At 48.9% G+C, this 15,732-nt stretch overlaps 1 protein-coding gene across 5 annotated transcripts in view; it reads left to right on the plus strand.

Moving 5' to 3' along the window:
• The window catches only part of ADAMTS17 (ADAM metallopeptidase with thrombospondin type 1 motif 17), a 255,794-nt gene that overhangs the window by 140,545 nt on the left and 99,517 nt on the right, over positions 1 to 15,732 (plus strand). For all 5 annotated transcript variants that reach the window (XR_016018253.1, XM_074317647.2, XM_088789326.1 and 2 more), the window contains exons 11-12: positions 8,291 to 8,392; positions 9,373 to 9,518. Coding sequence is in view for 4 of the 5 variants with exons in the window: in XM_074317647.2 (XP_074173748.2) it covers positions 8,291 to 8,392; positions 9,373 to 9,518 (248 nt within the window). In the remaining variant the exon portion in view is untranslated. The remainder of the gene's footprint in view (positions 1 to 8,290; positions 8,393 to 9,372; positions 9,519 to 15,732) is intronic.

The following is a 15,732-nucleotide window of genomic DNA, read 5'->3' on the forward strand; positions in this document are numbered from 1 at the left end:
TTCTTTTTCTGGAATACACACCGTAAAATCGAAGAAGGAAAGAAACTGGATAGATTATGTTTCGAGAACAACGATACCCGCCATGACTGCTGGTGGCCAGTGTGTGTGTGTGGTGCCGCTGCCTCTTTAGAGGAACCAAAGCTTATCGCTGGTAGAAGGCCAAGGTGCCTAATGTCAGGGGGTCACGTTTTCCATGGCTGGGTCTTTGTTATCCTGAGAAGTGGCTGGGGTCCGCAGGTCGATTTCAGAGGATTTGTGAACAGGGTTAGGAAAGAGATTCCATCTTTATCTTTCTCCAACCTGTAATTGGAATGAGTATTCCCTTCGATTACAGAGGGGAAATGTGGGCCTAAGCCACAGTCATCTCAGCAGCACCCCCTCGTGACTGTCACGTGTTTAGGGTTCACTGACTTTTTCGCACTGCGTGACAGTTGTCGCCAGTAACTCCAGATGCCATTGACGCTTTGCGCTAAATTGCAGTGGTTAGTCGCCCCAGGGCCAGGTCTCGTCATGTAACGTGTGGACAAAGAAACATATAGGTTACTCTATTACACAGTTGTACTTGTTTTGTATTTCGAATTGTATTGGAATTTGTTTCCCTGGTAATCTTACATATTCTATAATCATGCATTTGCAAATATTGTTCTGAGGAAGCGTTCAGGCTTTCCACCAGATACTTCCCAGCAGAAGGCTAGGTGCTCGGTGCTGGGCAGTGGCGGGCCAGCGTCTGTCCCCAGCGGGAAGCACTGGATTGCCTTGCCGTGAGTTCTTACTGTTCTCTGGGTGCAATTTCCAGTACACAACCTCCGTCCGATTGGACTTCCGTGAATGCTCTTCTTTTGGCTCTCACCCTTTGTGGCCATTTTAAGACCAATCCGAATGAAAAGCCATCTCCTCACTCAAAGGTTTATCACGGGGGAGATAACTTTGGGGAAATGTTGCTATAGTGGTTTTGGGAGCAGCCTGGCTTCAAATAGGAACCAGGTTTGGACTTTCTTAAACATTTGCATACCACAGAACCAAGAAAAGTTAAAATGCGGCCCATTTTCAGTTCTAGGACTCTGGAGATCCCTTCCCCATGACCATTGTAACTTTCATGTCTGTCTGCAGAATGCTGGTATTGTAAGGCTCAAAACTGTCCATGGAAATATGAACTACCAAAAAAAAAAAATTGGCATCGGTAGCTGGCATTTGTTGCAGGAGTTATTGGCAAATATAGCTGTCTCCTCTTTTAGCCAATGGTAATGTGATGTTTTTAATTCAATAAAGCGTTTCAAGAAAGTCCAAACCTAAAAGTTATAAACATTGGGTAGTAAATATTTATTAGAAAGGGGAAACAAACTTTACGCAATTAGCCCAATCCATCTTTTTTATGATTACAAGTTCCTCCTGTCTCTGTCAGCAGTGCCTGCAAAGCGAAGTCACTTCATAGCAAGACTTGAAAGCTATTTCAGCTCAGATAGTCTGCCAGGTGAAACAGAGGGCGAGAAGGCCAAAAGTAGGCATCGTCAGCTGAAAGGCAGAGTCTGGCATCGCTACTGGAGACAGAAGCAAGAAGTAGGGCGTTGGGCAGCCCTCTGGGAAGGAGCACAGCGATGCAAAGCCCTCACACCTTTTCACCGTGAGAGAGATGCTTCTCTGTCCCCTTTCCCCATCACCCTGGTTCCTGGCGCTTCTCCATTGAAAGGTGCTATGTAATGACCACTCAGTCACCTTTTACCCTACCTGCTTCTTGGCAACACAGTCCACCATCATTGCTCTGAAGCCCAGGTAGGACTGCCTTACCTGGACAGGAAGGTAGTCTGAGAAGTAATGGGCACCCACCTTATTAGGTGACGAGCACGAGTGTGTCTCCGTGTCATGACATTTGCAATGGACTGAGAGGGGCATATTATATTATTATTATTATTTAAAGTATTGAGTGTGGAAGCTGGAAGCTGTTGCAGGAAGGCAAGAGTGTCTAGGATGATACTAGGCATTCGAGGGTCTCGTGCCTGGCGTTGGCTCCTTTGCTCTTTCCCACTTATCTCTTGGCTTTCCAGTATAGCATGGACGTCCTGTCCAAATCTCGCACAGTGGCTGAGAGGATGGACTCTCGAGTCAGGCTGCCTCGGCTCGTATCCTGTCTTCATTTCTTGTGCACATTATGTGGTCTCTCTAGGTGTCAGTCTACTAATGTGCAAAACGAGGAAAATAATTTGTGCACACCATAGGGTTGTTATGGGGTTGAGTACCAAATGAGTTAGCGCACTTAGCACCCAGTAGGCATTCAGCAAAGGTTAGCTAGTATCATTTTCCCACCATCCCATTTGCTGGAGCCCGTGGGACAGCGGAGACGCTGTCTAGCTGACAGTCTCGTTGGCGGATCCTTTGTGCATCTCTCCTTGTGTTGCTCTCACCATTCCTCCTGGTATTCTGGGCGCCTGTATCCCCCAGGAATTTCTCTGCAGCATCCAATATCTCTCCAGTCCCTAAACTGGAAAGCCTCTTTCTGTCCTTGCCCAAGTCCCACGGAGATTCTCGTGGGCATCTTGATGGATAGAGATCCCTGCAGGACCCAGGAGACTCAGGGTCGGAATTCAGCCTTGAACCTCAATATCCTTTTCTCTGATGTTGGTTGTTTCTAAACTTAGTGGCTCATCGAAATCTCCTCCAGAGAATGTCAGCTGTTTGTGTGCCCCGCTTTAGATCTTGTGCGTTAGACTGTCTGGGGAATGGGTCTCAGGTATTTCTTTTTGTACAGCTTCCCTGGGACTCTCCCGCTCAGCTTGGTTTGGGAACTGCTGATTTAAATAGAACCCGCCCCTTTAATGCCCACGGATCTGGCCCGGGTGGGCAGCTGGCCGGAACCGGAGCCTCGCCCTACCCCTCTCAGACAGACAGCCGTGCGCGAGGACGTTGGGTCGGACGCCAGGTGGAACGCCGTCTTGCCTGCCTCAGTCTCAGCTTCCCGCCCAGCAGCTGCAGCCTCTCTCTACACTGTTGGACTTTGGCAGCTGATGGCCCCAATTTTCCAGAAGTGTTTGAACGTTTACAGTAGACTGCCTCCTCAGAGAGCTCTCCAGCTCTCTGCAAGTTGTGCGTTGTCCTTCATTTCTCGCACCACTTCCCCTTGCCAGTTGAATGCCCGAGTACCCTGGCCCTGCCCTCACCCACCCAGCAGCACCCAGCTCAGGTGGCCCCAGCCAGGTGACGGTCTCTGCAACCTTCAGGAACGTGGAAGGAGTAACCAAACCTTCAGGAGACTTCCAGGAGTAGGGCTGGCATGCCCATCTGGGGGAAAGGCTTCAAACTGCAGTAGTATGTGTGGAAAATTTGGATTAGTAACTTTTTCATCCAACGCTTAGCATTTTATTTTATCTCCCTTTTGGCTTGTGTTATCAGCAACACATTTCTGAGGGTTTTTACATAACCATTCCCTTCAGTATTGTTTTGAATCAGAGCTGCTCTCCAAACACTCGGCGGGTTCCCAGTGAGGAAGAGAATCAAAACAACCTTCAGAGTACTAAAAAGGGATACCACCAGTCAAAGAAAAATAGCAAAGCCTTGAATGAATGAATGAATGAACAATGGTGTCTTTCTTCTAAGGAACTCAAACCTCTCCCATATTTCCATGGTACCCCAGGGAAGGAAGCTTGGTGCTGGCTTATTTGTTACACAGCAACTTGAAGAACTCTGCAGCAAAATACACTTGACCCTATTTTCACCAAACTGTAAATGTAGCTAGTGAGGTAATAGCTGCTAGAACCCGGGAGCTGTTTTGTTTTCCTTGCTCTTTGCACTGGACCTATGGCCCTCCACTGCTATTCCAGTCTTCTGACCTTGGAGCCCTTCACCTTCACAAACATCTGCCTCCTCATTAGAAAAGTGGAAAAAATAGAAAAAGCTCCATCTTATCTGCTGCCCACTTATGCATATGTCAGATCTCCTTTGCGTGTCTTCCATATCTGTCATTTCCTCTTCAGTTTTTGGAATGATTTGTTCATTTCCGTTTTGTTATATTTACTTTTTTCTTAGTCATCAAGTCCATGCAGCTTCCTGTGTGTTCAGTGGTGTCTCTCTTCTCCATCATGCTGCTTTCAGTGTTGTCTTCCTTGGTCATCTGATTTTATTTCCTCAGACATTTCTTGACCAAGTTTTGTTATCTCCTTGGACCTGACCGCCTTTTTTCCTTAGTTCTTGTGTATTTGCTTTGTGTAAATGCAAAACAAACAAACAAACAAAACCCCACAGTTACTATGTGTGTTTTTTAAAAAAATGAATGCACATATGTTTGCACATTATTTTTAGCTGTTCCGGGACCATATTATCTGGTGAGTATTTTCCACTGGCTTTATCCCCCCATTCCTCCTCCCTTTTTTTAATTGGTACTATCTTAGTATAGATCCTGTGCTGATTCTTTTCCACTTTGTTCATCTCCGAGTTATTCCTGGACCTGCTTCTTATAGGATGTTCATATTGGAGAGAGCCAGAGATGTTTCTAGAGTAGCAGGAATTCCCCTTATGAGAGGGTTGTGTGTGTGTGTGTGTGTGTGTGTGTGTGTGTCAACCTACAGAAACTCTTCACCACACGCAATCTCGTTCTTTCTCTGAGATATGACTTCCTACACACATGGTTTCTTATCCTTGTAATTTCCTTGTGCCGTCCTGATATCCCTGCTTCTACATGGTGAAAAGTGGGTCCAGAATCTCCTGTCACCAGTCTAAGCATGCGTTTCGTTTTTGTTGTTGTTTTCTGTTCTTCCTTCCTTCCTCCCTTCCTTCCTTCCTTCTTCTGCCTCCTCTTTCTTTCTTCAGACAGTTTTATTGAAATCCAATATGCACACAGGCGAGTGCACAAGTCATAATTGTAGACCTGATTCGTTTTGATAAAGTAAACACACCTATGTAACCACCACACGGGCCAAGAGTCAGGACGTGGACCTTGGGGAGTGAACGCCCAGTCCTGTGCTTCTGACCTAGATCAGTGCCCTTGACCTCTGCAAGCATCTGCCTCCTCATTGGAAAAGTGGACAAAATAGAGAAAGCTCCATCCTGCTTGCCTCCCACAGCTGTCGTGTGCCTCAGAAGGACAGCTATCAGAGCCCTTTGTCATTTGTAAAGCATGACACACGTGCCAGCTGTCCATCTAGAAGGCAGCACAGTGACAGGCATTCAGTAGAGTCCACCCTGTTTGTCCAGTTGTGAAAAGGAATCACAGAAGGGTGATTGCTTGGCGTGGGCGCATAGAGCGTCAGAGGCTTGGCATGGGGCCGAGCGTCAGAGGCTGTAGCTCTGAAGTCACCTTTTCTACTCATCTTCCTTGTTTTTCTACTGAGCAAAACGGTAACCCCTATCCTGACTCCCACCACTCTAGTTTCCCTTGCTTATTTTTGAACTTCATATAAAGAGGATCGTATAGTATTCGATTGCTGGACTAGGCCACAATCTATCTGTTCTGCTGTTGATGAGAATTTGGGTTGTTTTTAAGATTGGGGCTAATACAAATACTACTGCTGTGAACGCTTAAAAATTTTTTTTAAATTCATTTCAAGTGTACAAAACAACATAGTGATTAGACATTTATTTATATACCTCATGACGTGTCACCCCATTAAATCCATTACCCATCTGACAGTGGTTATTACAATATTATTGACTATATTCCCTATGCTGTACTATACATCCCTGTGACTTTTTTTTTAAATTATAGTTAACTTTTTTTTTTTTAATTTTTGTTGTGAACATTTTCGGCATGTTTTTGGTGCGCATATGCACACATTTCTGTCGGACACACGTACCCAGGAGAGGAGATGTTGGGTGTTAGAATGTGCTTATCTCCAGCTGTAGTAAATATTGCCATAGAGTTTCCCAAGGTGATTGAAGAGAGAATGTCATCATCAGTTTAAGAGACTTCTTGTCACACCACACCCTGGCCAGCACTAGCTGTTCTCCATCTCTTTTCTTTCTCGTCGTTCTTCCTGGTGACTGTGTATAGGTATCTAGTGGTGATTGTAATTTGCCTTTCCCTGCTGATTGGTGAAACAGACCACCTGTTTCTATGTTTATTGGTCCTCTTATGTGTTTAGATATCCTCCTTGGTGAAGTGTCTGTTCAAGCCTCTTGCCCATTTTTCTACTGGGTCTTTTTCTTCATGGATCTATAGGAGTTTTATATATATATATATCTTCTGAATACATATTTTTTTGTTGGCTCTATGCATTGCAAATCTCTCTCCCATGTATCGCAAATATATTCTCTCACTGTCTTACCATTATCTTTTGAGAAACAGAAGTTCCTCCTTTTTTTTAATACAATATACGTCATTAATTTTTGTCCTTCATGGGTAGGACTTTTTGGGTTCTGTTTAAGAACTCTTTGCCTGACCTCATCCTCCTTTTCTTTGATGATTAGAAAAGTTTTACAGGAAAGCGCTGTCTATAAAATGCATAATAAACAGTTTCCGGCACCTTCTTCCCTTCCCTCCTGAAGGGGCAGTTATGTCCCGTAATCATAAGCACTCCTGCCCCATAAATCCACCTCCTTGGTCAGCCTTGTATCTGGAACAGGCGTCCGTACGCTGACACCACACTCTCAAAGAACTTGAACTTGGGCTAAAGTGCACAGAATCAAACATTTAATGAGGTACAGTCAGTCTTTACAGGACCAGCTGGTGCTGTGCTCACAACTCTCATCTCCTTACCATTCTTTTGAGGGGTGAACACTAATGGGAACGAAGGGGGCTTGTCTGACCCCAAATGCACAGTATTCCCCAGGACACAGTGCAGCCCTGACATACGTGAACACTGAGAAGGAACCTTAGGCTTTTCTTAGCTCTTGGTCAAAAGCCCCTCCACTCTGCTTCCCTGCCCTTCTCCCCCTTCATTTTGGTCCCTTCCACTTCGGGACGTTTTTCGACTACAGACAGCCCAGTGGCACGTCTCTTCTGTGCAGATGTTCGCTTGTGATTACTTGGAACAGCAGACCAGGAAGCTGAGCCCAGCACACGCTTGGCGAGCCCCGCTGTGGCTGCCTTGAGCTGTGCACCGGGACCCTTGACCCTAACCCTGCCCCAAGTGCACGCGCAGGTCTCCTGGCCACTCCCTGGAGGGTGACATCTCCCCGCTCCAGCTCAAGCCTTTGTGCCATGATTGGGTTTGACATCGTGGAAATACTGCGTCTTTAAAAGAGCCTTACGTACATCTGGTCTCAATTTTCAGAGCATGAGGCGAGGATTTGGGTGCAAGTAGTCTACCTGGGAAGTGAGCCCAGGAAACATTGTAAGGGGCAGGGACGTGGGGGGGTGGGGTTAAAAGAGGTGCACAGGGGTGGGGTCAAAAGAGGTGCACAGATGGGCAGGAGACCACGTGGCCAATGGGGCTGTCCCATGGGGACTCTCTAAGGCACGTGTGGAACTGGCCTCAGCCATCCCACTCCAGCTCCCAGTCCTCGTGGTCCAGGGTTGCTTTGTGACCAGTGTGGCCTCCAGCAGGGGGACTCGAGAAGCGGCAGGTCATGTGTTTCAGGCACTGTCTGCCCTGAGTCCTGCAGGGGAGACCAAGGCAGGCGGGGAGGACGCTGCCTGTGTCCGTTTCAGTCATTCTCATATATTGTCTCATTCCGAGCCCTTTGTCCACATCCAGGTTTCCTATTAATACAAATGGGAGTCTGTATTTTTCAATGCCTGTTTTTGCTTTCGTAGAATTATTTTAGTTGTATATTTGTACCTGTTAAGAAATTCTCTGGGTGAAATACTTTCAGAAATTACACACCGCTCAGCTGAGCTAGAAGATAGGTGACCACAGGAGGAATTGAAGGTTGTTTCCTTAACTCCTGAGCCCTTTAGGTTCTCAATTCTGGGTCTGCATCATGGCCCCTCTGGCCTCAGCTCCAGAGCTGCCTCCAGGATGTTTTCCCCGAGGAGGCTGGGCTGCTGAGCTTCGTCCCTATGTGCCATACAAACCATGGACACCTGCCACATCCCGTCCCATGTTAAATGGAAGGTGCTTGTTTGTCATTGTGTCAGACTCCTCCTAGGCTCTGAATAGCTGAAACCAGAACTGCTGAACCGACTGCCCCGTGGGGACGAGCCCTCCCAGGAGGAAACACACAGAATTATGTTGCGCTGAATGAATCAGCTGAAATGATGCACCTATTTTTTTGTTTTCCACATCCAGATTCACGATCTTCTTTCTTCCCTTCCCAGCTCAGATCCCAAGTCCAAGCCGGTCCTTGCCCCGCTCCCCCCGTAACCCCAGCTGGGACCTGCGCGTGGCATTCTCGGCAGTCACCTTTCTTCCCTTGTCAACAGCATCTGATGTGCGCCGGACTCTGGTGTCTGGTGGAAGGAGATGCGTCCTGCAAGACCAAGCTGGACCCTCCCCTGGACGGCACAGAGTGTGGGGCAGACAAGGTAACCCCCGCCTCCCACTGCTTGTCACGGGCAGCCCCACAGCTCCTGGGCACTGAGCATGTCTCCTGAGAGGCCATGTGCACTGTACTGGGGAGCCCCTGAAGTGTCCCCTCGGCAACCCCGGACGTGCTCACAGAGCCCATTCCAGGCACAGAGGGGCACCTCCATCACCTCTCTCCTTTTTGTCTTATAAAATACGAGAATCGTTTACTTCATATTTATATTAAGTTAACTCCTTTTGTCACGTTCGTGGATTTACTTTAAAGGAACCAGTGGAAAAACAGGATCCCTCGCCCTATAAAAAGGCTATTGTAAAATGATTGTCATGAGGACAGTATGACCCAGCGAGAGGGTAAAAGAGCACCTCTGCAGCCTGATGTCTGTTAACGGGACAGACTGACCAGTGTTCGAGAAGTGTCCAGGAACGCAGCTACCGTCTGACTCTCTCCTTACTCATATCGCAGTGATTCAAGGAGAGGGCACGACTGGGGACCACTCCATCACTTCTCGTGCCCCAGGGATTGTGCCACACATGCTGGGAAATTCTGTTTTAGAGGAATGACTTTTCTCTTAGCCCCAGAAAGAGCCAAGGTTCACCCACATGGTGACAGCTGGGTCATCTCCAAATACCAAACCCAACCCTGAAGGCCAGAACCACAGAGCCAGGAAATGCTGCCTTGCAGACGGAGACACACTCACATTCGGTCAAGTTTGCAGAAGCTCAGGTCTCTTCATGAGCCATGTGGATTCATCTTTTCTCTGGGAATTTAGAAAACCCCAGTGGGGCACATTCTGTGTGGATGTTGAGGGCAAAACTCCAAGCCCCACAGGGCCACAGGTGTCAGGTTGAGTGAGTAAGAAATGTCACTAGAGTTAGCAAGCGTGCACACCCCAGAATAGTCTACTTTAATGTGAGTTACACAAAGTGATTTGGAGGTGGTGTGATTTTTTTTCACGTGGGCGCCATCGCTGTGTTTCAGTGGTGCCGTGCAGGGGAGTGCGTGAGCAAGACGCCCATCCCAGAGCACGTGGACGGAGACTGGAGCCTGTGGGGCGCCTGGAGCATGTGCAGCCGGACGTGTGGGACGGGCGCCCGCTTCCGACAGAGGAAATGTGACAACCCCCCGTAAGTGCCCCCGACCAGGCCTTCTCCAGGTGCCTTGATCGGGCTTTCAAACCTGCAGCTCTCACTGCCTTATGCAAAGCTGGGTCCCTCTCTGGATGAGAATTTGAGCTGAAGGCAAGTGAAATCTCACCAAGGGCCCGGGTGCAGAGGCGGAGGCGTTGTGTGCGTCCAATGGCGTCTCAGCTCAAAGAGAGCTCTTTCTGTGAACCTGGATACAGTAAGTCCTGTGATGAGTTGGCTCTTTTTCCTTGCCTGGGCCTTTGTCGAAAGGTTTCCAGAAACATCTGGGTGACAGTCCCTCCTGGCCTGTTTCATGGACTTCCTGAGTCGAGGGTCATTCCAGGAAAGCCTGTAGATCTTCAGGAGAGAGAGGCCAACCTTGAAATTGGCTGTGAGCTGATTTGGGAGCAGACTGAGAGTTAATGAGTCACAAAGCCTCTGCGGGGTCAGCTGTCTTGTTCATCCACATAGTTTTAAGCCATCCTCTTAGAACTGTTTGATGGAAAATAGTGTGTGTTTGTTTTTTTTGTTTTTTGTCAGAGGTTTCCTTTTATCAACTGTCGTGACACTGTGACCCTGCTTGTTCACCTTTGCGCGTTGCTTCCGGAAAGCTCAGGGCTAGACTTTGTGCTCAATTATAATTCCTTCATCACAGGCTTTTCTCCTCTTCTCTTGACATTTCTCGTTTTCAGTATTTCCTTAAATGGTCTGTGTTGTGTGTGATGTGCCATCAGCTGTATCACATTAATTTTGAAAATGATGTTCTCAATGATGACTAAATAGAAATGCTTCATATCCGTAATTAAGTCATGTTGGTGTATCATTAGCAAATCCGTCTTGTGTTTACAAGCCCTGGTGCCCCGGCTACATCCCAGACCAAATAAATCATGAACTCTGGGGCAGGACCCAGGAATCGGATGTGTTAAGTCTCTCCTGGTGATTCCAATGGCAGCCACCGTTGAGAACCTGCGGGTTAGAGGAAAATGTATGCTCACAATTGAATCAATGCCAGGAACACCATTTTCCTCAGTAGCACGGCAAGAATCAGTGTCACGTATTTTGTCTTATTCAAACGTTTCTCTCTAGCACCCGGGAGAGTGCCGAACAAAAAGGAGGTATTTAATAGTTTAGGAATGACTTCTTAATCAAAAGCAAAGATGGTATATATAAGTCAGGAGTCTCCAGAGAAGCAGAACCAACAGGAGATAGATGATAGATAGATGATAGATAGATAGATAGATAGATAGATAGATAGATAGATAGATAGATAGATAGATGTATTTATTATGAGGAATTGGCTCACATGATTATGTAAATCATTTAATGCTGTCCTGTGGGAGAGGTATTCTTTTTATCCCCGTCCCACAGAAGGAAAACGGAAATGTAGAGAAGTTAGGTGACTTGCCCAAGGTCACACAGCTAGGCCTGGCGGTCCAGGTTTGGAAACCCACAGGGAGGCTCCCTTGTCCTTTCAGACCTTTCAGCACTGGCCCCCTGCTTCCCACTTGTTCCCTCCCCCCAGATTTGTTCTCCTCACAAAGCCAAGTGATCCACTTAAGCATAAATCCAATTATATCTCTTCCTGCGTCAGCCCTTTCCGTTGTTTCCCGCTGCACTTAGAATAAACCCACACTCTTGACCTTGGGCCCTGCGGTAGTTTGCTGTGGCTGCCATTAGAAATGACCACAAATCTGGTGTCTTAAAACAACAGAAATCTATCCTCTCACAGTTCTGGAAACGAGAAATCTGAAATCAAGGTGTCGGTCATCCTTGAATCCTTCTCGGAACTCTGAAGGAGAATCCATTCCACGCGTCCCCCCAGCTTCTGGTGGCTGCTGTCTTTTCTGGGTTCTTTGTCTTGTAGACTCACGTGGTCTTCTTCTCTGTGTGTCCCTACTCTTCTAAGGACGCTTAGCATTGGATTTAGGTCCCACCCTAATTCAGGACGGTCTCATCTTATAATGAAGACTTCTTTCATTACATCTACCAAGACCCTTTCTCCAATGAGGCTCACATTGGCAGGTTCTGGGTGGGCTTATCTTTGGGTGGAAGGGCCTGGAAGCCTCCATGCAGTTCTGAAACACGTGCTCCAACTTTCAGAACTTCCTTAGTCTTCTCTGTCTCCCTGACTCACCTTTGCCCCTCATTTGGGTCTCAAGATACATGTCTTCTCACACAGGTCTCCTTCCCGGACCGTCTTACGTAAGGTGGGGTGCTGCTTTATACTCTGGACCCTTTTCTCAGGTGGCGTTATAACAATTTGTGATTACTCTTATGTATTGTTCACTTGCTTTCACTTTGTCTCCCCACTGGCCTTTGAGTTCCATGAGATCCACACCTGTCTGGGCACCATTCTACCTTCCATGCATCCAGGATGCTTTCTGCTTGCATGCATGCTTGCTGTGAATAGCCATCCCTGCTTTCCGGTACCCCAAAACACACACCTAATACTGGTTTGCCCCCCGACACACAAAGGTTATTGTAAATTATTACGCCAAGAAGATGTCTCAGCTAGGCCCCTCCCTCATTGAGGCCCAAATGTTGTGAGGAGCCGGAGAGTGGGGTCCAGGTCCCCCTGCACGTGATGGCCATCTTCGCCAGTGCCCACCCTGCCCCAGCGAGGCTGTAGCTCTAATCATAAGATGTGTGCAGGGTGCTCGGTGCCCTCTCAAGAACAGGATTATCCTGAGTGAGAGAAGCAATATGGCTTTGCTCCAGCAATATTTATGCCTCGGTAGTCCTTCCGATCTTTCTCAAGAGCGGTATGGCTCGACTTCCTGTCCCGAACAGAACTGACAGGCTTTCTCCCTGGGAGTTTTCTGCAGGGTGTCACCCCAGGTGAACGTGAAGAGACGAGGCTGGCCTTGGGTGGGTGCTTCTGCCACCGTATGGGTGCCTCCCGCACAGATGCAGGATGCAAACACTGTTTTATGAAGTCCAGGCAGCAGTTGTCAGCCTGCTTTTGCACAATGACCTGATGTGGTGATTGTTACAAAACACAGCTGATCGAGGCCCCAGAGCCAAGCTCTGACCAAAACAACATTCTCTCCCCGGCTCACTCCTTAAATCACCAGGCTCGCTGCCTTGAGATTTCCCAAGGATGTCCAAATCCCACTGTTCTGTACATCTCGGAGTTGGCACGCTCCCACCGCCCTCTCCCCACCCCCTTCATTTTATATTCCTGGCCCCTTTCCCATCTTCTGCAGCTGGTTTATTCACTGCCCAAAAATACTGGCAAGAAGAGTCATCCCCCTTCCCCCTCCCCCCCTGCCCCCCCGCCATACACACACACCCATTTTTTTCTCTAGTCTTGGTCTTTACAGCTCTTGGAATTTTTATTTCTTGCCAGCTGACATCAAGGCCTTGGGGACCATCTGTGTGTTTCATCCAGCTTCCTAGGCTCCTGCTTTCCTGCCATAATGTCGCTGTTGGTGAGAGTTTGTGTCGCTGTTGGTGGGAGTTTCCACCAAAAGACTACAAGGCAGAAAGTTTGTCTCTAAGTTGAAGGCTCGTGTGTGGGGTGGGACGGGGCTGGGGAGGAGAGAGGGTGGCAGAGGCTCAGATGCCATCCTGTGAGGGGCAAGGAAGGAAGGGAAGGGAGTGGAGCCCAGAACCAGGGACGCCTCAGGGCCACCCTGCGGGGAGGGTTACCTGTGGCCATCAGGAGAGAGAGCGGCGGTGGGAGGGGAGACAGGGCGGGAACTTAGAAGCCTGCCTTTGCTTTGGAAACCCCCATAGGTGTGCTTTCCACATGGCAGTCACGTGTGTTCACATGGGTGGTTTTTAAACATCCCAGCCGTCTACACTCAAGCCACAGTTGAATACCTTTCAGCAGAGGGTTTTAGCCTAGGATGTTCGCTGCCCCGGAAGGGTGTTGGCTGCCCCTCCGCCCCCAACTCCTGAATTCCTGTGACTGCCCCGCTCCCTCCTCAGAGCTCCTCGTGCCGGATAGGAAGCTGAACGTCAGGTGCTCTGCTGAGCTCTCCTTATCTCTCCTTGTTGTGACCTCCTCCTGTGACCTATCTTCGTTGAATAGAGCAGAGCCACAAAATGAGGAGTGCCACTCAGCTCGCACCTTTTTCTTCCCACCTCCATTCCGCATGTCCGTCCTCTGCCAGGGGAGGGGGCAGATCCGCTGCGGGCGGTCCCGTTCCTCTCAGCCCACCCGTGCTGCTTCTCCGCCCACGCCACTGGGACCCACACTGGAAATGGGGGGAGCGCGACTTTCTCTCCCCATTTCCAGTGTCTCCCCAAAGCCCCTCTACCTTATTCTTTTCCTTACTCTTCTACATCCTTATTATGGTGTAGCACACAGACAAGGGCGTCTCCCAGCACTGTGCTGCCCACCAAGGTCAGGTGTGTGTGGGAGGCACGTGTGCAGGTACGTGTGGGGACCGCAGGAAGGAGTCACTGGCCTCCCGTGTGCGTGCGTGGGACCGAACAAGGACCCGGTTTTGTGGAAAGGCCCTACTGTCTCCACTTCCCTGGGCAGCCGCGGGCTTGCTCCCACCTTCACCAACGCTTGGTGTGGCCACTCTTCTTGTTGTGGCCGTTCTGGCGAGTGTGGAGGGGTAGGGCCCTGAGGTTTTCATTTGCGTTTCCTTCCTACGCCATGAGGCTGAGTATCTGTGTGTGTCTGTGTTTGCCTGTGGGTCGCCTTTCTTGGAACGGACTTTTGGTCCTTCTGGTCCTTTGGTCTTCTATCTAAACTTCTACTTTGTTCGCCTTTACGAAGTCCTCAGAGGGTACAAGTAGAAATTGGGGATTGATGTTGGAGAAGCATCTTGAAAAATCCATCACACCCCAGGTGTCTGTATCAGTGGGCCAGGCTGGCACTCCCAGCCTCGCGATGGCCGAGGGGCAGCCCCCGCCCAGCCCACTTCTGCTACGTCTGGGAGTTCACACTTCTTTTTTTTTTTTTATTAGTTTCAGGTGTACAAAACAATGTAATAGTTAGACATTTATCATTTATATCCCTCACATAGTGATAACTCCCCTCCCCCCATCTACTACCCCTCTGACATCACACATAGCCATTACATTTCCACTGTGCAGACGTAATGAGGTCATGGGCTACAAAGAAAAGGCAACATATATGCCCTTGCGGTACATGAGCCTGTGATGGTTATTTCGTGAAAATGACTCTGTCCTGATAGCTTCTGACCTGTGTCCTCAGGGGACCAGACCTCCTTTCAGGATAAGATTTCAACTTGCTGGCACCTCTCCTTTCAGCTCTGTGGAGGCTGAGATCCTTACTGCCCAGGTGCCTGCCGTGGGGCGAGGGCATGCAGGACAGGGCACCACTGTCACACCCAAAGCTGGAATTGACCAAAATTAACCACGACGTACCAGCCGCGCTCCCTCCCGGAGGCTGCAAGCTTTCAGACCCCAGAGTTGCAAAGTAGTTCACGTCAGACAGTTTGTGCCAATATAGGTGTCTCGGTGGAGAGACGGATTCCTGATTCCTGTCACAGAAGATGTCCCCCATCTTCTCTGACCTCACTTTCTCTTTGGGTCATTTTAAGATAAACTCTGATCATATAGTTCAACCGAGTCTAACGACCAACCCGGGCACGTTTCTCTGCTCGAGGCTGCAGAGAAATATCAGGAAGGTAGGACGTCAGCTCATCGTTTCCCAAGGCTGGCGATCAGCTGCGTAGCAGAGACCCGAGCAGGGTCAGGAGACGCTCCAGGTAGCAAAGAAAAGTAGGCTGAAGGGTGGAGGTGGCCCTACGAGGGTGGGCAAAGAGTGAGGGGTGGAGACAGGGAGGATGGGGCCGGCAGGGGCCTGCCCCTGGGAGAAGGGCAGATGGGGAGAAGAAGCATGGGGAACAGAACTCAAGAGGGAAGCAGCCTGAGGCACCCCACAGGGCGCCCCCTCCTGGGTCCCGTTCCTGTGGGACCCAGGAGTTGTCTTGTGTCACATCTAACCTCCTCTCCACCCACCTGCTGAGAAGCATAAAGGTAGTTTGTTGGTCTATGAGGGTCAGTCAGACATAAATCTCGAAAAATGAATGGATGGAGATGGATGCAATGGAAAGTAAAATAAAGTTTGATGACAACTCAGGAAGTTAATCACATGACGTGCACACCTCTCAGTCCACAGAGGTGTAGGAGACGTAGCGTCCGTTACTTTTCTAGAAACCAGTTATTTTTCTAGAAACCAACTAACTTCAGGAGTTGGGTTCCTACTGACTTCAGGAGTTTGGCCCCA

The sequence above is a fragment of the Rhinolophus sinicus genome, chromosome 13, assembly GCF_057876585.1.
Source record: "Rhinolophus sinicus isolate RSI-liver-muscle chromosome 13, RSI-T2T, whole genome shotgun sequence".
Taxonomy (NCBI): domain Eukaryota; kingdom Metazoa; phylum Chordata; class Mammalia; order Chiroptera; family Rhinolophidae; genus Rhinolophus; species Rhinolophus sinicus.